The 25986-nt window shown below is 31.6% G+C and overlaps 1 protein-coding gene across 7 annotated transcripts in view; it reads left to right on the top strand.

Annotated features, from left to right (window-relative positions):
- LOC134695687 (protocadherin-9-like) overlaps window positions 1-25986 on the top strand; it is a 42069-nt gene that overhangs the window by 11789 nt on the left and 4294 nt on the right. For 3 of the 7 annotated variants that reach the window (XM_063557041.1, XM_063557037.1, XM_063557039.1), the window contains exons 2-5: window positions 11610-14397; window positions 21573-21734; window positions 22064-22184; window positions 23560-23917. In XM_063557041.1, the coding sequence (XP_063413111.1) occupies window positions 11752-14397; window positions 21573-21734; window positions 22064-22184; window positions 23560-23897 (3267 nt within the window). In that variant the 5' untranslated portion in view covers window positions 11610-11751 and the 3' untranslated portion in view covers window positions 23898-23917. Of the gene's footprint in view, window positions 1-9493; window positions 9587-11361; window positions 11491-11609; window positions 14398-16662; window positions 16690-21572; window positions 21735-22063; window positions 22185-23559; window positions 23922-25986 lie in introns of those variants that run through there. The other 4 variants (XM_063557040.1, XM_063557036.1, XM_063557042.1 and 1 more) reach the window with 4 other exon arrangements.

The following is a 25986-nucleotide window of genomic DNA, read 5'->3' as shown; positions in this document are numbered from 1 at the left end:
CAAGAGATATGTTAGTTAGATTTGAGTAGGGGACGGAGATAAGGGTCGAAGGTGTTAAACCCATTAATCATTTTCTGTCTAAATATTAGTCCCACTTAAATCTTGGACTGCCACAACACCGATCAAATACTGATAATTCAATTACACCAATAAAATCCTAATTAGGTGACAGATTGTACAAGGTTTGGAGGGTTTTGCGGCAATATGTTTGACATATTTAGTTTTACAAACATTTCTGATTTTGACATGAGGTAGAGTTTGCACAAAACAAACCAAACACTTCTCGTAAATACTTGGAGTCCGTGTGCAATAACTAGAAAAATAGAGAGATTTTGTGTAAAACCGGCATTGAGAACAATCATTTGTGAAGATAGGCGATAGGCATGCAACTCAAAAGTTTCATTTTTAGTTACCTTTATTATACGTGGATTCATAGTGATATAAATACAATCGTACGGCACCACAAGATATTTTATATCTAACTAGAAAAGAAGATTTTTGAAAAAAATGTGACTTCGTTATAATCATGTAGGACAATTGGTTCGAACAGAGAGAGAGATCCCTTACCAACCGTGATTCAATCTAAAATGTACCTTTCACTCAGAAAATTCTCATATATATAGTCTTCATTTTATAAATTGGGTTTAGAAATATTGTTTTATTCTTACTTAAAATAGTTTGTATTGTTCAAGAAGTTAATCCTTATACATGAGACATATCGTCTGGTTATCCCAAATATATGTATACATGCTTTCATATACAATTGTTTAATACGTTCATTTATTATGAGGTTATGAGAAAAGGGTTTACATGGATCATTTATTCAAAAGAAATTTTACAAACTTGAAAGCATTAGAAAAACAAATGTGTGTCCATCGGTTCTGAACAACATTAGTCGCCACGCTTTCATAAAATCATGTTTTGTTTTTAAAAGACATGGCCAGTTAATTGTATGTTGAGTAGAGGGTTTTGTTGGTGACATAATAGATAATGGGATAGATTAGTTGTAATGACCACATACATAACTTGTTGTTCCGTAAATCAACCATGTCCAATCCGATGTTGAATCATATTTATAACTACAAATGTGGACTTTATTTATGAGATCACTTTGATTATTGGTCCATTAAATCTGTGGTTAATTTTGGTTCTCTTGTATTTTACTTCTTCAAAACTTATTCTGTCTGACCGCTGATGGCGGTGACCGGATTTTAAATATAAAGAAATGAAATCGTGATCGGTCTTTTTTGGGACGTTAAAGCTATAAGAAGTGCATGCATGGTATAGAAGATTAACGTACTTTATGTGCGTGTCTCACTTTGAAAAACAGGTGCTTGTTACATTTTTTTCATGATTCAAGTTTTGACCTAAGTAATACGGTCCACTTTTCAGTTACTGGCCTGATTACGTATCTTTCAGTTTGTCCGCTGCATCATCTGTCTTATCTTAACAACTTGATTATATGTTTTAACAATCTCCTATCCTGAAAATATATTCCATTTCTTAGAGTATTGTTTAACTAACAAATAAACAAGTCATCAGTATATTAAAAGAAAGCGTATTCCGTTCAAAAACATTTGACAAAAATCATGGTAAATAATACATCTGGGAACAATTATATCTGTCATTATATACGTTCCTAAGCACACGTATCATCACTATGTATCTGGTGAATTAAGATGAGATGATGTCATCCTTTATAAAAGGTCTCCTTGTTCTTTGGAGTGGGGTCTTCTGTTTTTTTAATAGATGTGTGCTGTCCTTTGAAAGTGTCTTCTTGGTTTTATTGTTTCTTAGGGTTGTTGTCGTCAAGACCATATATGTTACCATTTAAATGCGTCTTTCTGGTTCTATGGTGAATGTGCAAAAGAGACAACAACCCGATCATAAAGTAGACAACAGCAGAAGGTCACCAATGCAACGAGAAATTACCGCACCCGGAGGCGTCCTTCAGCTGGCCCCTAAACAAATATATACTAGTTCAGTGATAATGAACCCTATACTAAACTCCAAACTTGTACACAAGAAACTAAAAGTTAAAATAATACAAGACAAACAAAGGCCAGAGGCTCCTGACTCGGGACAGTCGCAAAAATGCGGCGGGGTTAAACATGTTTGTGAGATCTCACCCCCCCCCCCCCCCCCCCCCCTATACCTCTAGCCAATGCAGAAAAGTAAACATATTTGTAGTGTAATTGTTATTTTAGGGTTGTTGTCTATTGTTGGAGAGTGTGTCTTGGAACCCATCTACTTTACGCAGCTCCACGTATTTTTTATTAGTTCAATTTATCATTGATATCAAAAATATTAAAACGCAAAGATTCAGTTCAAAAATGAAAAAAAAATAACATACCAATCTGAAAATATTATGTGGATATTTCAGTGTGTTCCATGTTTTATAAAGAAATATTCCCAAACTTTAGAAATGGTATTAATCATATCTTTATTATTCCATTTAACCTTTATCTAGAAATGGGTGAATTATTTACCCAAGATGTACTCGACTCACCCTTGAATTTCTATATTGAATTAATGAAACGAGAACCATTTTAATAAATCACAAAAAATATATTATTGATTTTAATGGTAAAAAGACTTTGAATAGATTATGTTTTCATTGAGTAGAGTCTCTTAATGATACATAATAAAAGTGTATAATGGAATCTGGCATGAATAGCAAACTCTTATAAAAGATTGGAGTTTCTTATATTGCATGTATTGTGACCTTTAGTTCTGGTTTAGTGGTGAGACATTGTTATAAATACAAACAATATTGAGAACATGAAGAATGCAAATGAATGCACCTTTCCTTTTATTTGTTAATAGTTTATGAACGAGAGTAAGGAGTTCCATCTTAACATGTCAACAATGTGTTTTGTTTCAAAAGGTTATTTGACGGTCGTGCACTGACGAAAACATGAACAATTTGTAGACTTGGATTTCGTTTTTAATTCCTGCCTTTTCCTGATACGTTAAAACAACTTGTTAACTACGTTCAAAATGGCTCCAACAATACTTTGTTTTGTTCTTTGTCGGATGTTTTTAGCTTGACTTGAAATAACAAGGGCTACAAGAATATACCTATATGGAGTTATTTTCTTTCAGAACGACAGGTCATTCTTTTTCAGAATCGCCCCGGACGATACCATGTTTCAATGATATATGCTCCAAGGCATAAAATAATGACCTGTGTGAGGTCATTATTTCCTTTGATAAACATGCAATCTATAACCTACTTCAAAACTTTATTCTTCTAATAGTTTTTTGTTGCCGATTTGGAAATTTATTTTTTAAAGTTCAATCGATGATAGGTGTAAAAGAAACTGTCATTGTAGTCCCACATTTTACTTTTAGAAACAAATAACGTGAAGTTTTCTTAATTTATCGTTACAATAAAGAAATATTATCATATATATGTCAGATGAATTTTAATGTAGACTTTCAGAAAATAAATCCAGATTTGATATATTCCTGTGTAAGATTTTGAAAATCTTATTGGATCAAACTGAATAGGTTGATTGATTTTTGGTTGCTTTCTTAACGTCCAGTGGCAAATATTTCATGCATGTTCTGAACGATACACACTGAATAGGAAATCATACCGTGACCTACATGTATTTATATTCGTCTTCGTGTCAGTTCTTAACTTTTTAAAATTTATGTATACCTTTTACTTTATCAAATGATCAACTAATAAGATAATATATCAGTCTATTAAATAACATTAATGTAACTAAAAAAAAGGGTCGGGTGCGGAGGGTATATAATCATATCCTGATTATCTTTTAATAAATATATTGCTATTCAAAAGACAATCTTTCTAAATTTTTCATTCGATTTAAGTAAAATTGTTAAAAAAAGAAATCACCACTTTTCCGCGATAGAAATAACATAGCAAATAGAAAAAAACATACCCCTCCCCCTTTTCCATAAGCTAAGAGGTACAATAAATTACTTACAATGTGTCTTGTAATTGTCATACACCGTTATCGGATGGTAACAATACATTTGTGTCTTACTGCATGCAGTTACAGTTATATTTTTATTGTGTATGGATAATAATTTTTAAAAGGTTTATATCTAAATTATTTAGTGAGTTTTATTTCACATTCTAAGTGAGCCGCAGGGCGTATTAAAACCTGAACACATTAGAAAGGAATATCCCACTTTAGTGTTGTCGGTAAAATAGAATACAAAATTTTACAAATCTTTATAAAATTAATATTTTTTTTGACGGTATATAAGTCAGATAATGCATATTTTAAGGTTTTTCTTGTCGTAGAACACACCTCGGGATGCCAGGATTGTTCAAAGAAAGACCTCCCTCCGGTCGGTCTTTCATTTGATCAATCCTGACACCCCTCGGTGTGTTCTACGACAAGAAAAACCTTAAAATATGCATTATCTATAACATAAAACAAAAAGTTTAAAATCAGTTTATTGTTATATCTGGTGTAAATCTCCATTTATGCTTTGGTCGCGTTCTTATATATTGTTTGGTTTCTAGGATAATGTAAATACTCTGTTTTCTTTTTCGTCAGATTAGGTTGGTTCGACAAGCTCTTTGTTTATTTATCTATCTTGATAAATTACTAACCATATTTGAAGAAAATGCAACAACATACAGAAATTTGGAGCAATAAAATTAAATACTCAATTCTTTATATTTAGCAATGTTATCCCAGAGTAAAGAGCGGCAAACGAATGGTTCTCATATCTTCCTTTGTAAATTAGACCCTGTGTTTGCTATCTGTATACACATCATAAAAAGATCAGATGGTTTTCAAAGAGATAATTTAACGCATATCCTAGATACCGTTTTAAATTTGTGCATACGCTTAAAAATTTAGTTTTACAATATTTCTGTTAATCCCTTTATTTTGTCATTCAATTAAGGACGTGTTGAAACGTAAATATATCAATTGAATTCTTCTGAAATAGAAATTAAGCTTATGATGAAAAGTTTGTAAAATCGTCTCCAAAATCCGACTAAATTACAATGAAAACTATCATAGGGGTCTAAACACTGCTAAGGAGTCCTTAGTGCACTAAGGACGGATAACATGCCACTAAGGACTAGATGGAGAGCTGTTATATGTAATTTCTTTTCATATTACGGTAGAAATTGATATCTAATGCATAAATTTCAAATTTTATAGAAAAATAATAATAAATAAAGGAGATATTCAACATTATTTAGGCACGTGCCTGTTTTTCTTTGATATGCCGGAAATCAATGAACCGTTTGACACGTGTCAAATTACATAACTGATTACACGGGAATCCTTTTGGTAAAGTTGGATACTAATAAATGAATTGTTGTTGAAATTTTATTAACAAAAAATTCAGAATGAAGAAGTATTTTCTCAAGTGTATATTTCTTGTAAATAATAAATTTGTCACTAGAGAGATATATATAATGTCGGATTTGTATTTGATGTTCATATTAATAAGTGACTGAAATACATCTTTTTATAGATATTTAATTCACATTTATATATAATTTTTTTTTAAAGTATGTGTTGAAGTTTGAATAACCGGCAGATGCTTGTTGCTTTTTCATTAAACTCATCTTGTTATTTATAATTTGTTTTGTACCCGTATCTCTATACTGTTTATAATTTCTTGCAAGCGTGCTTTAATGTGGTGACAGGCGACGACTGACATGCGTTTGAGCAATAGACTGGTTTGGAGCTGGAACACTTTAGTTTGTTTCTTTTGGTGCACTGTTCAAAATTTATTTTCATATATGAAGACATTAAGAGATGAATAACTGGACAAAACGAAACCAATAAGATAATGCATTTTTACTACATGTAACCACACTAAGTTCATATATGACCCGTTTGAGTAATATATTTCGGGCCTTCAGTAAAGCACATACCACATAAGTCATTATTTCATAAATTATTTCGTACGTTATGTTAAGCAGACAATTTTTTAATCGGATTTCCTTCTGATATACCCGTTTAGGAAATTTTTAACTGAGACAAGTGCCTGTGATACTTATTCTTCTTCAAGAAAAGTAGATTTAAAGAAATTATAGTTGAAAATATTTCTGTCGGCTTTTTCTTTTTCTCGCGTGATATATTTAGGTTTGAATATTCTAATCATATTGTATTACAAAAAAATATTTATTTACACATCATGTGGTAAAGGCATATTTCAAGGCATTCATACGAAGCATTCTCTTTCTCTGTCAGAATTATATCTTTAGCTCTAAATTAACAAATACTGAAAAAAATTCCTGAATACTGTACTAAAAACTGTGGAACATTTTTAAAACATTTTTCTCTTTTATATATTTGAAAATGAAACTTAATCTGACTAAAAATTGGGAAATGATTTTTTCAACTTCTTTTACTTTTAGAAGAATAATAAAATGTCGAAATATACACACAAATAAGTACCGTATGAAGCCTTTGTAAACTAATATCAAGCTGGTTAACAACTAGTGGTTTGGAAAAACCCCAAGAACGCCACATAATTTTCTCTCTCTCAATTCCATCGTATTTTTTAGTGAAACCATTTGTATATATACACGCATCTATGTCGAAATTAAAATATAAACAAAACACTTATCAATATATATATATTTATTTTGTCTTCATATCTCTCACATAACAAGCTGACCACACTCTTACTTATAAGTCATTTAGTTGGCGCACATCGAAGTTGTGTACCTGTGGCAAATAACTTTGTCGGAAAAGAAGTAAAACAAAAACAAAATTATTTGTTCTTTTAATCATTTTTCATAAGAACAACACATTTAATTATAAATATTAAGCATAAATATTTTAGATACAATTGTTTATTACCTAAAATAAAAAGATTATGATTGTTAATCAATTGTTATGTCAATTGGCACGTGTCAAACGGTTCATTGATTTTCGGCATATCAAAGAAAAACGGGCACGTGCCTAAATAATGTTGAATATCTTGTTTATTTATGATTATTTTTCTATAAAATTTGAAATTTATGCATTAAATATCAATCTCTAACATAATATGTAAAAATAATTCTCACAACAGCACTCCTTCTAGTCCTTAGTGGCATTGTATAGTCCTTAGTGCACTAAGTAGTCCTTAGCAGTGTTTAGACGTACCGCTATCATAGTTTCTGCTAGAACAATATTAATTTATTAACACCTTTTTCAATGTGTCTGATATTGTTAATTGTGGCAGGTAATTAACAAGGTTTTATGATTTAATTAACAGGTAGCTGACAGCATGAAGTATTTTCACACCTGTGTATCAAGGTGTACTTCACATTAGATGTTTCAAAAGGTGATAAAATATTATGTTGGTCTTTAAGTGTGAATATATTGGCATTTATTGGTTAATAATGAAAATATGATCACGTGATACAATGATATGACAGTTATTGCATTGTTCATATATAGTTAACAGACTATCAATGAGAAATGCTGCATTGTAAAAATTACATAACAGTCAGAATTCTATGTGATTTTCCGATCGCTAAATACCATGACATGTATAAATTTGCATGCGAAAGTTACTACGTCAAGATAGAAATGTTATGAAATTGACGTTTAGTAAAAATCCTACAGGGAGCATGTAACTTTTATCATGGTTGCTTGCATATATATATAATTTGAATCAACTTAGCAGATATTATCATAGCAAATTGAAATGTTATTCATAAATACTCATCGTTCTTACACCTAGAAATGACAACTTTGCTAAAGAGAACCGTAATAGTGAGATACCTATCTGGAATATTTTGCTACCAATTTCAATTCTTGATTGTGCGTAAATGTAAATCGAACCGTAAAATTATCTTTCACTTGCCAAAGAACTTCGAAAGTAATCATCGTTTGGTGTAGAGTTAAGACTATTCGTTATCCCCCAATTACTGAAAACAAGAAAACGATAACAAATGTTACGGTAATGTAAAAATTTACCATCAATATAAATAAACCATGAAAGTTTCATCACAAACTATAATAGGGGTAAATAAATTAGCATATGTGAGAGCTTGTAAGATGTAGAAGTAAAGTTACTGGTCTAAAGAAAATACAAGAGTAATTATTTAACCACACTAGGAATGTTCTGTGTGCGGTAGTGCGTTCTGATGATATCGTAAGGAAACGTTCTGATAATACCGTAAGGAAACGTTCTGATGATACCGTAAGGAAACGTTCTGATGATACCGCAAGGAAACGTTCTGATGATACCGTAAGGAAACGTTCTGATAATACCGTAAGGAAACGTTCTGATGATACCGTAAGGAAACGTTTTGATGATACCGTAAGGAAACGTTCTGATGATACCGTAAGGAAACTTTCTAATAATACCGTCAGTGAACGTTCTGATGATACCGTAAGGAAACGTTCTGATGATACCGTAAGGAAACGTTCTGATGATACCGTAAGGAAACTTTATGATAATACCGTCAGTGAACGTTCTGATGATACCGTAAGGAAACGTTCTGATGATACCGTAAGGAAACGTTCTGATAATACCGTTAGTGGACGTTCTGATAATACCGTCAGGGAACGTTCTGATGATACCGTAAGAAAACGTTCTGATGATACCGTAAGGAAACGTTCTGATAATACCGTAAGGAAACGTTCTGATGATACCGTAAAGAAACGTTCTGATAATATTATCAGAGAATGTTCTGATAATACCGTCGGGGAACGTTCTGATAATAACGTTAGGAAACGTTCTGGAAATATACTCAGGGAATGTTCTGATAATATCGTCAGGGAACTTTCTTGTAATATTTACAGGGAACGTTCTGAAAATGTTCTCAGGGAACGTTCTGATAGTACCGTCAGGGAACGTTCTGATAATACTGGTAAAGAAACGTTCTGATAATGCGTGCAGAGAACTGAATATGTGTGTGCAAGTGAGTCAGAAACAGTTGGATTTACATCCTTGTTGGTAAAGTTAATTTGAGTATTAGCCTGACTGGGTATATCTCATTAACACCAAGATATTAAGAATTATAATGCAATTTAAATAATGTCTTTCAATAGTTGCAGGAGGGGGTCTTTCAGATATTTGACTTTCTGTTATTGAAAAGCGCGATAAATACACGATATTCAATTACTTAAATGACTTCTTGATGTAAATTAGAAAACTATTTACTGCATTAAAATAGATTGCTGAAATTAACAGCATAGAATGAAATTAATAACTTAAAAGTGTGTACTGTAAGATCTAGATATAACATGAGAACTATAGAAAAAATAAATTCTAAGCAATGTACGATTTTGTATTGTCTAGTCTAGAATATCTGATACTTTGTATATTTCCAACAAGAGTATATATAATATCGATTATTTTGTTATTTAGTTGAGAGAAGTCCCTGATATTTTCTATTTAAAGTCATCACCAAGACCATAAGTTTATAAATTTTCCTGGTGAAGTGCAAGGGTGATTATGTGCTTCAGAATTTAGAGAAAATAAATATACTGACCACTTACAGATAGGGTATAATAAAACTGGGGAATGTCAACTAAGGCATATGGTGAAGTCACATTGATCAAGGTTTTATAGAAGCTTGATTTATTTCATTCCGAGAAACAAACTGAACAAGTTGCATGCGCGCAAAGAGGTATGTCGAGAATTCATATACTATAGTTGTCGTTTTTATGTTTTTTGCAGCAACAAGCATGTTCGGAGATGTTAAAGTAATCATAATAGGTATTTACCCAAAATAGAAAATTACTTAGTTGTTGCTTGTCAATTATCTCCGCAACTGGCACATAAAGCATATCAACACTATACAATCTTATTCCGTTTATCTAGACATTATGTTACTATAGGAAACTGGTTCACCGAGTCTGACTTAAATATATAGTAAAAAGTAAATAACATTTATTTTATGAATATAAAATTCAACATTAGTATTTTAAGTTCGAAAATACATCGCAGAAATTAGAGTTTTAAAGAAATAGATTTCTTTACATGCAAAACTATATAACATTTATTCATTTTGAGAGGCAAATATTTGTTTTTACATTTTTTTTATAAATTTATTTATAACGCATCAGATTGTAAATATATGGTTAAAATATTGTAAGGAATTTATACTTATTTTAAAACCAGTGTTGTCCTCAAATATGCATGAAATATTTGCCATTGAACGATAAGCAACCAACAATTATTAATCAATTTAGTTGCATTTCTGTTGTCAGTAGTGTTCTGAAATCAGTGTTAGATGCTATAGTATTTTTTAAAGTTTGTACACATGTGTAGAAATTGAACAGATGTACAATCGACATAGATCATTGCATTTGCAATCGGGCATGTATCTGTTCCAAGTGAATGAGTTACTTAACATCATGTGTCGAAGTCTCAAATTCAAGTTTTTACCAATTTTAATTAGATTGAAAAGTTGTGTAAGTTTCATTTTAGATTGATTGAGAATTTGCTTTTCATTTGAAGCTTTGAATTTTATTTACTTTTATTTGCTAAGTTCATATGAGCATGAATGCTTTTGTCAAATGACAAGAAATCTCAAATCAACCCTTGAATCGTATAATAAGTGTAAGTGTCTTCGGGGAGGGGGTGATTACGAAATGGACAAATAATTGATGGACGGAGGTCCTGTATTTAGTAATTATGGCTTGTTAAACACGTTAAAAACTAGCGTAATTTTGTTCTTCAATGAATTTAAAGAAATTAGTCTCTCCTAGGTCGCGCTGGATAATAATAGAGCGTAGCTACAACTTATATTGATAAATTGTATGGAAATACGTTTAACATTAAAGAAAAATGGTAAAATTATAGAGATCAAGTTTCAAGTTAACAAGATTCTTGGTTATATAATTGATTTTTAAAATCACTTAAAATTATGCACTTTTATCCAATTCAACGTTTTTTAAATGATCAGTTTTTCCATGGGAGTTGACTATGTTTATCCAGTGTATTTTTTTAAATTTTTGTTTGTTCCTGGCTAAAATAGTATTTTTGATGAACTATTGGTTTTTATATGAAAACAGCGTAAGTGCGGACAAGAGTGAAATATTTAAATCATTTTATCATGCATGGAATTATTAGATTAATATATACTACAGCAAAGAAATTAAGATAATTAGTGATTTCTTCATTAAATCGTATCTTCATTATAAAGTTTATAAAGATCAGAATCTATCCTATCAATAATTTGGTAACACTTTTTAGAAGTGAATGCGTTTCAACACAAACATAAAATTTGTCCCAGGGTGTTAAAATAATTAAATTCAATGTTCTGTCCTGTCATATAAATTCTTTTACAAAATAGGAAGAAATACTCAAAAATCAATTAAATGTATAACTGTCAGTTATTGATTTTCACCTGAATATCTTAACAACGATTGGTCAATATCGGTAATTAGGGGCGGGACTTTTAACACAGATAGTAATTCCAGGTGAAAATATGAAAATGAAAATGTATGCAAACGGTATAATTTTTACCTGTTAAGAAGGAGGGGATTAGCTGGTACCACACATTAACACTGTAAACAAAACGACAAGGTAAAGGAATACAAGTGAAAGTTTATTATATAGTGAGGATTAACATGTTTTATACAAGATCGTCAACTATGTTATATTGCTAAGTTTACATCAATATTTGTATATCTTTATTATTTCAGGCCTACATGGAAAGTTTAGTCAGAAAACTTGGATTAATTTTATGACAAAATTTAGACAACTGATGTGGAAATAAAGATAAGGAGAACACAAGAAAATGCATATTTATGTGAAATAAGTGAGATTCTGAGAACTAAATTGAAAATGGAGAAATTTGTTATTACGTATACTGTTGTGTGCTGTTTCGTTTCTCATGTTTTATCATTGGATCTAAGTTATACCATCCCAGAGGAAAGGAATATAAGTTCTTATATCGGTAATGTAGCGAACGATTCTTCCTTAAACCAAAGTTTAAATGTTTCTGAACGGAATAATATGAAATATACGATATTAGATGGTACGTATGCATCTTATTTTAATGTTAACGAGCGGACGAGTTCTCTCTATATTAGTAAGAGACTAGACAGGGAATCTCTACAGGAATGTGAATTCTCAACGTCATGTGATTTACCAATAGATATAGTGGCTCAATCTATAATTGGAACTTTCTTCAAGAAAATTAAAGTCAAAATTACAATAACTGACATAAACGATCATGAACCCAAGTTTCCAGAAAGTAGTATGTCTTTAGAACTATCAGAAGCGTTTGTTGTCGGGTCGTCTTCTCCAATAGTTGGGGCTGTCGACATGGACAGTGGGGATAACTCTGTTCAGAAATATTCACTAAAACCAAAAGATACTCCGTTTACACTAAATTTTGTGAAATACGTTGATGGCAGTTCTTCTGTCAGTTTAGTTGTAAGCAAGAAATTAGACCGAGAAACAGTCGATGGGTACCAGTTGCAAATAATTGCCGAAGATGGCGGCAATCCTATATTTACAGGCACTCTCGATTTAACCGTCATTATAACGGACATTAATGATAATCCACCGTCATTTAACCAATCGACGTATAGCATAAGTGTCAGAGAAGATACAGCAGTTAGTAGTACGGTTTTCAATGTCAAGGCCACTGACCCTGACCTTAACGAGAACGGCATGGTTACGTACAAGCTTAGTCCTCATCAATCAGACAACATCAAACAGATATTTGCCGTCAATAGATCTACTGGTAGTATATTTACACTAAAGCCTTTAGTATACACTCCAGGAGAACCATACAAAATCATTGTAGAAGCAAATGATGGCGCCACCATTCCTCTGATGTCACAGGCTACAATCTTTGTTACAGTTCTTGATTCTGGTAACGACGCTCCTGTTATTAATGTCAACCTACTTTCCAACACAGACATGGCCAAAATATCAGAAAACGCAAGCGTCGGCGCCGCTGTTGCGCATATTGCTGTTTCTGATGATGATACTGACAAAAATGGTGATGTAACCTGTTCAATTCAACATGATGTTTTCAGACTAGAAAAAATAACTGGAGAGGAAAACGAATACAAAGTTGTAGTTTCGAAAACGTTAGATCGTGAAAAAACTGAAATCTACAAAGTGATAATAGTATGTGAAGATGCCGGGTCACCACCTAAAAATAGTACAGCTGAATTTAATGTCAAGGTTCTGGATGAAAATGACCATCGTCCAACCTTCCAAAAGTACAAGTACGAAGTCGTAATTTCAGAAAATGATTTCGTTGGTGCCTCTATAGTCCAAGTGTCGGCCCTTGACCTCGATTTAGGGAAAAATGCTGAGATTGTTTACTTTATTGAACCATCAGCTCATGATTTTAGAATTGATGCAGAAACTGGAAATATTCGTGCAAATTTTATTTTAGATCGTGAGAAGGTCCCATATATGGAATTTCGTGTTCTTTCAAAAGATAAGGGTTCGCCTTCATTGACTGGAACTGCTGTAGTAACCGTTAACCTAACAGACGTTAATGACAACCCGCCAAAATTTAACAAGTCTGTTTATGTTATGCACGCCAAAGAAAATGAAGAACCAGGATTGTATGTAGGGGAGGTAATTGCTCACGACTTTGATAGTGGCAAAAATGCAGTAGTTAATTTCGTAGCCGAACCTGAAATTGAAGCAGTTAAAGTTTTAACAGATGGATCAATTTTTACAAGCCTTACACTGGACAGAGAGTCACGACCCCATGGATATAGCTTCAATGTCATTGCATATGATGGAGGCAATCCGTCATTGAATTCCACAGCTCACGTGACAGTGTTTGTAGTTGATGAAAACGACAACGATCCGGTTATTAAATTCCCGACTGCGGAAAATGGAACAGTTCAAATGGTTTACGAAAAATCGACAAATTCTGTGATCACATACGTAGAAGCAACTGACAATGATACGGACAATAACGCCGTTTTGACATTCTCTATACTGCAACATGAGGTACAGAACACTTTTAAAATTAATTCAAAAACAGGAGAGATAACTCTTGCAAGGGCACTAACTGCAAACGACATGAAATCATTTATTTTTACAGTCCAAGTGGAAGACGGTGGTACTCCGAAAAGAAGAGATAAACAAAACTTAACAATTATTATTTCATCGAACAAACCATTGGTCTTACCACGTAAAGAGGCAGAAAAAGATAATGCCTTGATTGTTGTTGTCATTGTGTGTGTAACTGTTATTCTATCTGGTGCTATTATTATGGGAATATTCCTAATTCGAAGAATGGACAAAAAGAAGAAAAATAAGAAAAGAAACACAGCAACTCCAAAAAATGACAAATTATACGATTCTATTCATAAAAATGGTACTATTCATCGAGATGACGTTGACAACGAAAAGAAAGTCAGTTTTTCAACACATGCTACGTCCAATGGTATTAAAGATAAATCACACATGCAGCTATCCAATGGTCATCGTCAGGAAGAAGTCACCCAGGTAAGAGTCATACTTATTCTAGCTTTTTTCTCTTTATCTTTAATGCCAGTTAACTTTCCATTTCTTTCTTTTGGAAACCAGAGAACTTCATTCAATTTTGGTAAAGTTTTCCAGATATTTCAGCCGAATTATAAAGTTGGCAAAATGTTGATAACAAATATATACCAACATGAATTGCAACTGTGGCACAATTTGCTAGTTACTTAGAACAAATACACATACAACCTTGTCGGTTATTAGAAGGTCACGCCCTTGTTGTGCTTATGCTTGACTTGTACCCGTTAATATCTTATTAAAAATCAGATCTATTTTAAGATTGTAGTGGGAAAACGGTTTCTAGTCTTGATTTTAAAACTACTGTCACTTTCAGCGCAGAAAAGTTTATCAGAAACCAATCAGATTTGAGATAATAAGTCATTTGTCTGATAAGGAGAAACGATTGTTTTCATGTCATTCGACCGAAATAAACAAAGGTCAACTTTTTTAAATAGAAAAAAAAATCCAAAACAAAACAATTACGTTTTGTTTGATAAGAATAAAATCTGTATGTAAAATGCAGTATTCCTTGATTTTTGGTATTTTGTTGTTTTTTGGATGACATATGACACATGTGTGCAGATACGACATGTGTCACACATGTACAGTTGACTATTATCGTCCAGATAACAATCTCTTCTACACCTTTCGGCATTTATACTAACAGTTTATCTGATTTTAATGCAGGAAATAAGTGATTATGAGCATTTCTTTCCATTAGCAATTAGACACAATTTATAAATGCTTAAGATGCAATTGTATATACATGTATAGTTTAAAGGAGAAGAAATCTTGTAAATTAGTTAAATTATTTGAGAGAAGTATAAAATTTTTACACTACTAAGTTGTTTAGCGGGTCATTTGCCTTGGTGTGGATTTCCAGTCAAGTTTCTCGTAGTAAACTATTGGTCCGGCATTAAATAAAAAATGTTCAACACACCTACATTTTTGGTTAAATATTCAAATATTTCTATCCAATAATTATTTAATGATTTACATAACTTAATAAATCATACTATAGTTATAGCGACCGATGCGATATGAATTTAAAATATTTTTAGATAATTTTGTTAAACGGTTTCAACTAGACCTTCTTAAGAGTCTTCACTAATATTCATTGACCCATGAGTTCATAAAAGACATACTTGAAAACGTCTTTATTTCTCAAAAGAACTGAATAATTATAAAGAAACTAATTTTCTCTTATTATAATTTTCTGGTCTACTTTTTATCCTTGAGTGTCTAGGGCTAATACAGGCTATTATGACCAATTACTTTTGGTCAATTATAGCACATTTAAAAATTCAAATTTGGAATTTGAAATAAAGAATTTCAAAGCTGTTTTCGTGCTGGCAAAATTTTTGTTTTCAGAACTTGCAAATATTGTTGAAATTCAATATAAAATAAAGCCAGTTTATAGTTTTAGTTCAAAGTTATGTCATTCAGAATTAAAACCAAATTAAAAAAAATATTTTAAATGATTTGCAAAATGTCTTTTATCCCAAATGGTTAATTATTAAATTTCTGTTAAGAATTAAAAATTCTATTGATATTATTGAACAATGTTTAAGCTAAGTAAATGGTGTCTATGTATGATGGATGAATAAGCAATGTCTCTCTCACGACCCTGTTTGTTTGAGCAAAGCTTAAAATACATGATTATTTATTGACAGATTTCTCTGGCTGAACTCAAATTTTAAATATAATTTAAATTTTTTATTTGTACAATTCTTTTGTTCGATATTGTTTAACAACTTGGGATATATTTGAAATATCTTCTTATTCTTTACATAGTATTTACACTAGATTCTTTGGGGTTCTGTTCAATATTTAACATGTAAACAAGTATGGATCAACACGATTCAAACAATTTTCATTTTCTAATTCATTATTCAGTAGATCGCTTCCTTGAATCGTTAAACTATAACAACAATGAAAATTAGCAAGAGAATGGTTTAATATGAGCTAGAATCAGAAACCAGAGGTCACACATAACTGTCATGTTAAAACGGATATAATCCGTTCTCTATTTCGGGTTTTACTTATGCAATTTCCTCTTTCTCTAATATCCAAACCATTTTTATTTAAAAAAAAGAAACCGGATTTTGTTTTCGAAAGTTATAATCCAAACCATTTTTATTTAAAAAAAAAAGAAACCGGATTTTGTTTTCGAAATTTAATTATAATAAAACTCTATTTTACCCTTCCCATTAATGTTTCCAATTTCAGGTGTAAGCCTATTGCTGCTTGTGAGAGGTACGTAGTGGGAGGAGTGTGGTGCTAACAATGCTTATAACCACATATACACATATAACCACTAATACCCTTCACAACCAGTTTATACAATCCTTCACCGAGCCCCTGTAACGGTTTCTACTAAGCGTTTTCTCGATCAAATTTCAAACCCAGAATTCCGAAAAGTTTAGAATATACACATTAATTTTTGTGAAATAGTCAGCGAGTTCACAAAATGGTCAAAAGCACATTACTCTAGAAATGTACATCATGTTGCTTTAATCTGGAGTTCATTTTTTACATAAATAAGGCCGTTAGTTTTCTTGTTTGAATTGTTTTACATTGTCTTATCGGGGCATTTTTATATAGCTGACTATGCGGTATGGGCTTTGCTCATTGTTGAAGGCCGTACGGTGACCTTATTTGTTAATTTCTGGGTCATTTTGGTCTCTTGTGGACAGTTGTCTCATTGGCAATCATACCACATCTTCTTTTTTATATTGTCTCATTGCCAATCATACAACATCTTTTTATTAAAAATTCTATACGGTGTGTATTATTTAAGCAAAACTCAAAGAAGGTCAATAAACTTTTTGAATTTTATAAGTTTAAATGATAATCACACTCTCATATAAGGTTTGGTATATGTTAAATGTGACCAGTCGGTCTTCCACTTGCTTTGCTGACTAACATCGTAGTAACAATAAGCTTAAACAGAGGCAGTGTAAATAAAATTGATTTAAAAAAACCCAAATATTTTAAACATTAGATCTTTTTAGTTCTGATTTGTGAAATCAATTTATTCCATTTTCCATCTATAAATCATATGACATTACCGGTTCGGCTTCATTTAGACATATCTAGTTTTGAAATAACAATGACATATCATAATCGGCAGAAAGGTTTTAAACTGAAACATTTACTGGTTTTCGTTCTGTATTCAATATTGTTAATTATTCTGTTTTATTGTTTGTTTTTATTGTATTCCACAACATAGAGATCCAATTATCACGGAAGCAATGGTATAGTTTCTGAACGTTGATGAGTAATACCTGCTCATCGATGACGTACAAAGTGTAGTATTGTTGTTCTTGCCAGCCAATGTTATTTCATTAGATATTTTCTCTAGGTGACTCCACGAGAATCTTGTAAGTTTTGATAATGCAGTGCATATGTTCATTGTATGTTGCCGTGTGTTTACAGTTGCTGTCTTTTTGACCTTGACCCCCGTATCACTGTGGTACTGAGTTATTTTTGGTTGACCTTTACTCCCATTTCATTGTGTTATTTAAGTTGCCATCTGACTGATCTTTAATTCCATATCACTTTTATTCACAACCACTTTTATTTTACAATTCCTTGCATGTACTGGAAATGATCCGAAATCGGGTGGCATGAAATTTTCTGTTGCATCATAGTTTGAACTGGTCCTTTTTTATGTTTGATTATTATATATTGATTTAAATCTGGACATAATGTTAATGAATGGTGAGACAATAAAGCATATTACACTGCCAAAAACCACCACAGAAATATGCAGCCTAATGAAGGATACTTCTATGAAGACTATATATAGTTTTTAAATAATTTCATTTTTGTTTTAGTGCTTTTCTCTATGTTTCTAGATATTGGACATGCACATCATATATGACATATATTTTCTTTGCGCCCAAAATTTGTAACCCGAAAACTAAATCAAAAATAAACTTTGTCCTACTTTTCTTCACATAGCCCGCCCGGTCAGTATGTCGAAAGTTGCGTGTTGTAATTTGCTTGGACCTAATTTTTTATAGACTCTTTCAAACTTCATTTAGAAAATTTATACAGGAAATATGAACAAGTTTTAAGTGAAGGAAATTACCATAATGTGTTGAACCTTTAGTGTCTTGTCAACAAACCAAACTAATTATACCATAAAACATTAAATTTAAAGTACCATACGTCCTTACTGCTTTATTGTTATTCGATGGGTTTTTGTTTGCCATCATGTCAGTTTAGATTAGAACAAATCGATAAAAAAGAAATCCCAGCAAATGTATTCTTTTTCTCCTGAAATTAAATTGATGAAAAAATCAAAGAAAATCAGCAAGATGAATAATGAATAGACTAAATGATCCCACATCAAAGCCTAACATGACAATATTAACATATAATTAGCGCCAAGTGTTTTATTATTAGTTAGAGATATCAATTTTATACCGGATCTTTCCTTTCCGGACACGAACTGCTTTTCCAATATGGATATTATATGACGAATTGTTCAATACATCTGAAAACAAAATAACGGGGTAATTTCCCTTGTGTATATTTGAAGAATTAGAACACGAAACTTTGGAAGATGTGACGTTCTAGATATATTTTTTTAGGGAAAAAGGTTTTTGATAATTTCTCTTTCCTGGGAAGCACTATGTTAAATATAATACTGCCATGTATATAACGACTATATTTGACCATAGAATTGTCATATTTCAATTCAGTATGCCATATTTTAACCCTAGACAAAACTCGTAATAAGCATATTTTCAACCTTACAGTTTGACATCATATTGAAAAATCAGTCATCCCCGAGTTTGTGTTAGATATGAAAATATATCAATCACGTTTTCACATCATTATTTACAACAAAACAAAAACAAGATGAAATATTTTATTAACGTTATATGTACATATACAGAAGTACAGTTATATATTACACAAAGTTCAAAGAGATCTGTTCAATATTGAAGTCTCAAGAACGGAATTGTGCACAGAAAGTTTGTTAATATCTCATCAATTAGAAGTCAATGTGACCGCATGAGAGAACATGATTTGTTAACGTTTTCTTTGACATTAAAGTCACTATTTAGTTTAATATAAATGAAGCCTTATAATTTTATGACTTGGACACAAAAGAAACCTGGTTTACAAAGCATAATATATTACAACTTTTATGGATGAATGCAAATATTCTATGATGAAAAATGTCGTGTTAGTAGAAGATAAAGTGTTAACTATCCTCAAACAAATTTATATTAAATAGTTGCACTGTCATATGGGAAAAGTGTGACATTCTTTGATTACTATACCGTTCTTTATTAAACTAACATTAATAATGGATAGAACTCAGTCTATACTATTAAAAAAATACATAAAGTTATTGGTATGAAACAAGTATTTTTAAGTGACCGTATGATTTATTTCATGTAGGCAGATACAATTTTATCAAATTAGAATTGGTATACGACATAACGTCCATCATAAAGCAACCCTGAGACTACTATAAAATAGTAAAATAGTAGTCTCAGAGCAACCTAACGACAAGGGTCAGTTTATAATGATCTATAATGGACACTTCAATTACAGACATGCAGTTACTGCAATTATTTTGAATGTTTGTTTCTTTTTTTCGAAAGTGTTTTACGTAAAATTGACTTTAATTTCTATTTTGATATTATGAAATCCTTGTACTTGCCAGCTCTGTTACTCAGAGATGGGACGACATTAATTTGTCTTAAATAGACAAGAAAAAAGATGTTAGATTAAAATGGGAAAGCTAGCATATAATCTGCAGACAATCTAAGAGTGTCACTGCTTGTGACGATATTAACTGTGATCCAAGCTGTTACGTCCATGTTACAATGGGGAATTGACAAAGTTACATGTGTCTGACCCGAGGACAAGGAAGATTTCACCGACTTATCTCCCTTTAAAGAAAACAGTATTATCCCCCATTGTTGTGACATCTTTACTTATAAAAATATCCCGGAGTTGATCGATTCCGTGTTTTCTCAATTTACATGATTACTTAATCAATATATTTCTGGTACGAAAAGTAATGAAATTTGAAGGCTCGAAACTTAATTTAAATTTTGTTAATTAAAAGTGAAGAAATTTGAGTCATTTTTGTTAGTGTCGTCACTTCTTTCATACATGGTTTCAGTGCTATAATTGCATTCGGTTTCTTGAAGATGGAGACGAAAAAATATATTCATTTGATTCGAGGCACGCATTGACATTCAAATAAACCAACTTTGAAAAAAAATGCTTGAGCCTTGTAGACATCGGAATCCTATAAAATCAATATTGGGTTTAATTTTAACAATACTACCAGTCGATCACAAAATATCGGCGGTGCTTTTCTTTCTTAATTTACATTTTTTTTAAATCTGCACATCCATAATTGTGATGTTTGCTGGTTTGAATGTCGATTCACAAAAAAGCCCAAAATAACAATGCAACGAGTTGACAACCGATGACACATGTCGCGAACATTTGCGAGTTATTTCTTCATGCTTTTCGAGCATTTTATTACAGAGAAAAGTTCTAGCATAAACTAGCATGCAATGGCTTTCCGTATTTCTGTTTTAAGAGTACTTCAATTCACTTTCGTACCCATTATCCCCACACTTGAGGTTATAAATCAACATTTTTCTCTTAATCCTTGTCAGGTTCTCAATTAAAGGATTTTACCTGTCGATATCTTAAAAGAAAATGACACGGATAAATTGTTTACTCAATAAGATAAAACAAATATTGAATACCACCATCAAAATGCCATAAAAAGACTGCTATTTTCTCATTATAATAAATCATACTTAAGACAATGCTGTTTAGAAAAAGATAGTGACAGGTAAACTGAATGATAATTTGTTTCATCTTAAGATTTCACAATTATAGATTTATATATAGTCAATATTTGGACAGTAATTTTACAAAGAAACGTCGAATGTTATAAATATTTGTTCCACTACACAGATAAACTATTGCCCATGTCTTCCTTCAGATAGAGGTTCCTTTCATCTACGTTATAAGTATACATGTATTTTACATTTTGTCCCCATTTTTTTCATTGTCACATTAAGTTCCTTATTTCATATAACAACGTTTTGATACATGAAATAATTATTTAATTTTATTGTTTTCAGACTGTTGACCGAATGATGGCGCCATCTCCTTCATCTTCAAAGTATGGTCGGTCTGCTTATTCTGGAAAGAGCAAAAGCCAATCAAGTCAGTCGTTACAGAATATGCAAATGAATAGACTGCAACTTCATCAAAGTAACCTTCAGACTTTGTCGATTCCACAGGTAATGTGATTACCAGGATAACTACCCTCGTATTAATTTCAGATGTGCTACAGTGCATGCTCTTACTAATTTAACCATAAACAGAAGTTTTTGTCAAACCATCCCAATGATTGTAATTCAGATCTATCGTTACTCGTTTAAATTATATTTTAAAAAAATATTTAAACCTTTCAAGTTTGCCTGTAGCTTCTTTTCGTTGCAAAGATCCAGTCGATATTACATATTATGTGGTCCCAGCATCTACATGTATGTTGCGCAATGGAAATTAGAAGACGAGTATCTGTCAGAACTGTTCCTTAAACACATTCTTAATTTTTTTTAATTTATAGAATATGGGGAGAAAGCATGAAGATAACCATAGTGAAACATCAGGAGAAACAAACGATAGTGGAAGAGGAGGGAGTGAAAGCGACATACATAGTAGTGCATTTAACCATAGTGCCGAGTTAGGTAGGTCTAATTAATACATACAGGAGGTACAACAACAAAAAACTTAGGAAAAATTTGTTATTTAAAATATTATGCAATAAGCATACCGTAAGCTTAAAGTTGTGAATGTTTAAGACCCCAGTCTTTCATGTTTAACTTAATGAATGAAAGAAGATGTGCGTATACGCCAATGAGATAGCAACCAAACGATACTTTCTTTTGCGTGTGATCATTTAGAGACGGGGGACTAGTTTATTTGAAGAAAAAAGGAACACATCTACTATCTTATCATGATAAACTTCTCAAATTAAAGTTATGTCTATTTATGGCTTTTGAACTGAAATCGGCTTGCAACTTGCATGGCGGACCAGAATAAAAACAATGCTAGTGCCCACGTTTGGAAACTTTAATTTTTCTAGTAAAACGGATCCAATGACGTACTTTTCAATCAAATATACCAATAGCAGGGGCGGATCCAGCCATTTTAAAAAGGAGGAGTGGGTACCCGACCGGGGTTACAGGGAGGGGTTCCAACTATATATCCCCATTCAAATGCATTGATCGTCCAAAATAGGAGGGTTCCAATCCCCAGACCCCCACCCCCCTGGACCCGCCACTGAATAGTTTATAACATGGCAAGTTGGAATTGAAAATGTTTAGCTCGTGTACCTTTTTATTATTTCATAGTAATTGATATATATCGTGCATAGAAAGCCACATCTCGATGTTATGGCATTGTAGATTACACATTAACTTAATCCTTAATCTTATTGTACAGTAATACAGATGAAAAGTTCAGCTTGTATAATTGTTTCCTTTCACTCTAATCATTATAATGGTGTTGATATTGATGTTTTAATCTTTTTTGGAAATAAGTTCTTAATCATAACAATTATCTATAGAGACTGGTTAAGTCAAAAGAAAAACTATTCCGCTACTTTACGGTGGAATGACAAAATTACTCTAATTCTAGTTCACTTTTATCGATTTTCTATTGAAGAACATTAAAATTTACAAGATTATATATCGGTATTAATGTAAACCTTTCCATTAGAAAATGACTATAATTTTTGCTTGATTTGACATTATTTTTCTTATAGTTTACTTTCTAGTAGTCTTAACAATTTTGGAATTTAACTTTTAAATTTGTAAACAAAGGCATTGAAATGAGTGGAAACCATTGATAAAAACAGTAATAATAGAAATATGTATATATGTCCTGCCTATATCCAGTTTTCTAAAATCCATATTAAACTATTATAATAAGAAAACATAATTTAAGTCGAATATAAGTATCTATGTAACTGAAATCCATATTTGTTAAAACTGCCCATTCATGTCAATTTGAATTTCAACAATATTATTTCAGAAATCAATTTTATCAATACTTTTTCAGATTATATGAAAAACAGATATTCACCAGTGAATTCACCAGGTCGGCCTTTATTAACAAAAGAAAATATGAACAAACTTATGCATCCAAAAGAACGATATAGATCTCAAAATCAACAATGTTTAGTTCAAAATAATTGCCATAGACAGTATACACACGGTGGCAGTAGTGGGCCGCCATACAAAAACAATGTGCATTGGAATCCTATAAGTAACGTTTTGAACGGAAGTATGGCAACCATTGATGACTATGATGATGACACAACTACTTCCGGAAGTTACGTAGTGGATGATCAGGAGCTAGATTTAGATTTTAATCCACCACAAGATTGTGTTGTATAACAAATGTGTCTACTTGTAAGGTATGTATTGTATGCACTTTTATTACCCCGCTACTTGAAAACAGTGTGGCCTTAAAATCACTAAAGAGACATTATTTGTTAAAAGCACATCTGGTGCTGACAAATAGGTTCTGTAAATGCTATTGCAGACGGGAATTTTAGTAGAAATGGGGTTTTGAAAACATGGTAGATATTTTTTTCTAAAAATGTTTAAAAAGTTGGTCCCAACTTGTCCGTTATTCAAAACTTAACGCAATGCACAATTATTGTTATATGTTGTAGGAATTATGCATTATAAGAGTCATTAAACAACAATGTTAAGAAGATAAAACTGAGATATAGTAAGCCTTATTGGCAGACTTTTGACATGACACAAGAAAAGATAGATTTTAAGAAATGCATCCACCAAATTAAGAAGCCGAACCACCGCCCTCGTTTTCATCTAAACAGAAAGTTACAAAAATAATTAACTTATATTCTTTTTATAAAAATATATTATCTGACTGATCTCTCCTTAAATCATGTGCAACACGTTCATTTAAATGTGAACACATTCATTTTAATGTAAATGTAATTATATATAAAAAAAAAGATGCATCCCCGCAAAGTGACAAATTTTACACATAGGACATTATAATATGACGTATGCATTCATCAATATTTATCATGGGAACTAGTTTTATGCCATCTTTGCCGCCAGCAATTATATGTTTTATTTTTTTTATAAAAAATATTTTAATCCGGTGCAAAACACCTATTTTGTCATAATTTAGAGACCTCTGTAAAGATTAAACAGGAAAAGACTGTAGATTTATCTACTTTATTAGTAGATAACAGTCTCCAAATACGTTTACAACGTTTAAACCTCCATTTTATCTGATTTAAATTTACTCACCTTTTATGTGAAATATAGAACTTTTTAATATTTAAACATTTTAAAATCTGAGATAAACAAATTTAATCATAGAAAGTTAAAGTTTTCATTACAAATGTGATAAAAGATGTGTTCCACATTAACAGTTGTCTGATCAAAAGAAATCAGTGAATTTCTGCCTTTTTATGATGACTGATCAATCGTCCTTACTGATCCTATCCATACGTTGTAAAGTTTCACGCCATTACCTCCCCTTATTATACTCACCAGTAGAGAAGTCGTTTGGTTTGGAATGTTTATGAACTTTTATGATTTATTCTTTTAAGTTTACATATTAAATTTTAACCTCCAACTTTTATAATGACTAAGGAATATTAAAGAACATTGATTAGATGTTTATAATTGTTAAAATTTATATCAAATGAAATTAAAGTAGTTTTTGATATAAAAGATGGGAGTTTATAGTTTATTTTGTCAGGTTACTTAATTAAATAAACAAAATATATTGAAGTCCTGAGAAAATATATGCATCCTGTCGTATGGTATCGAATAGATAAAACATGGAACCGACAGTATTACATTTTAAACAACATATCTATATGTATATTTGTTAGTTCTTCAAAGTATAAATACTTTATAAGGTATAAGTCTGGTTGGGACATCAATTTTGATAACTTCAGCTAAATAAACCGTGATGATTTATTAACACCAATCTTAATTTTTCAAGTGATGGTGTAACTAAATATCCATTGATACGATAAAACAAATAAAGGAATGACAAAATGTTTTCAATTCGTCGATTTCCAATTTAACCGATGAATTATTTATGAAAACTTACATTCAACACATAAGTAAAAGTGCAGATAAAATTTACCACCTACAATATATTTGTGTTTTTCATTCCCTACGACTGGCTATAGGTACGGTATTTGAATTAGGTTGTGTATCCATCTTAAAGCAATAGACCACTTTCGAGTTCATCCGTCACCGGCAAAAACTCGTCAATTATACACGTCTTTATGACGTCATTTACCAGATAGAGGGGCTCGCCTGTATCCCTGCACTATTTACGTTCATCAAGCGTCTTAGTGATCGTCTTTGTGCAGGATAAACTAGAAATAATGGTTGCTCTGTAGGTACTTACTGACATTTCCCTAATGACAGCAGTGTTGATTGTCAATTTTGAGAATTCAATTTGCCGAATAATTCGTACAAT

This window comes from Mytilus trossulus, chromosome 14 (assembly GCF_036588685.1).
Source record: "Mytilus trossulus isolate FHL-02 chromosome 14, PNRI_Mtr1.1.1.hap1, whole genome shotgun sequence".
NCBI lineage: Eukaryota > Metazoa > Mollusca > Bivalvia > Mytilida > Mytilidae > Mytilus > Mytilus trossulus.
Note: the sequence above shows the minus strand (reverse complement) of the source record. Positions and strands in the feature narration are given on the sequence as shown.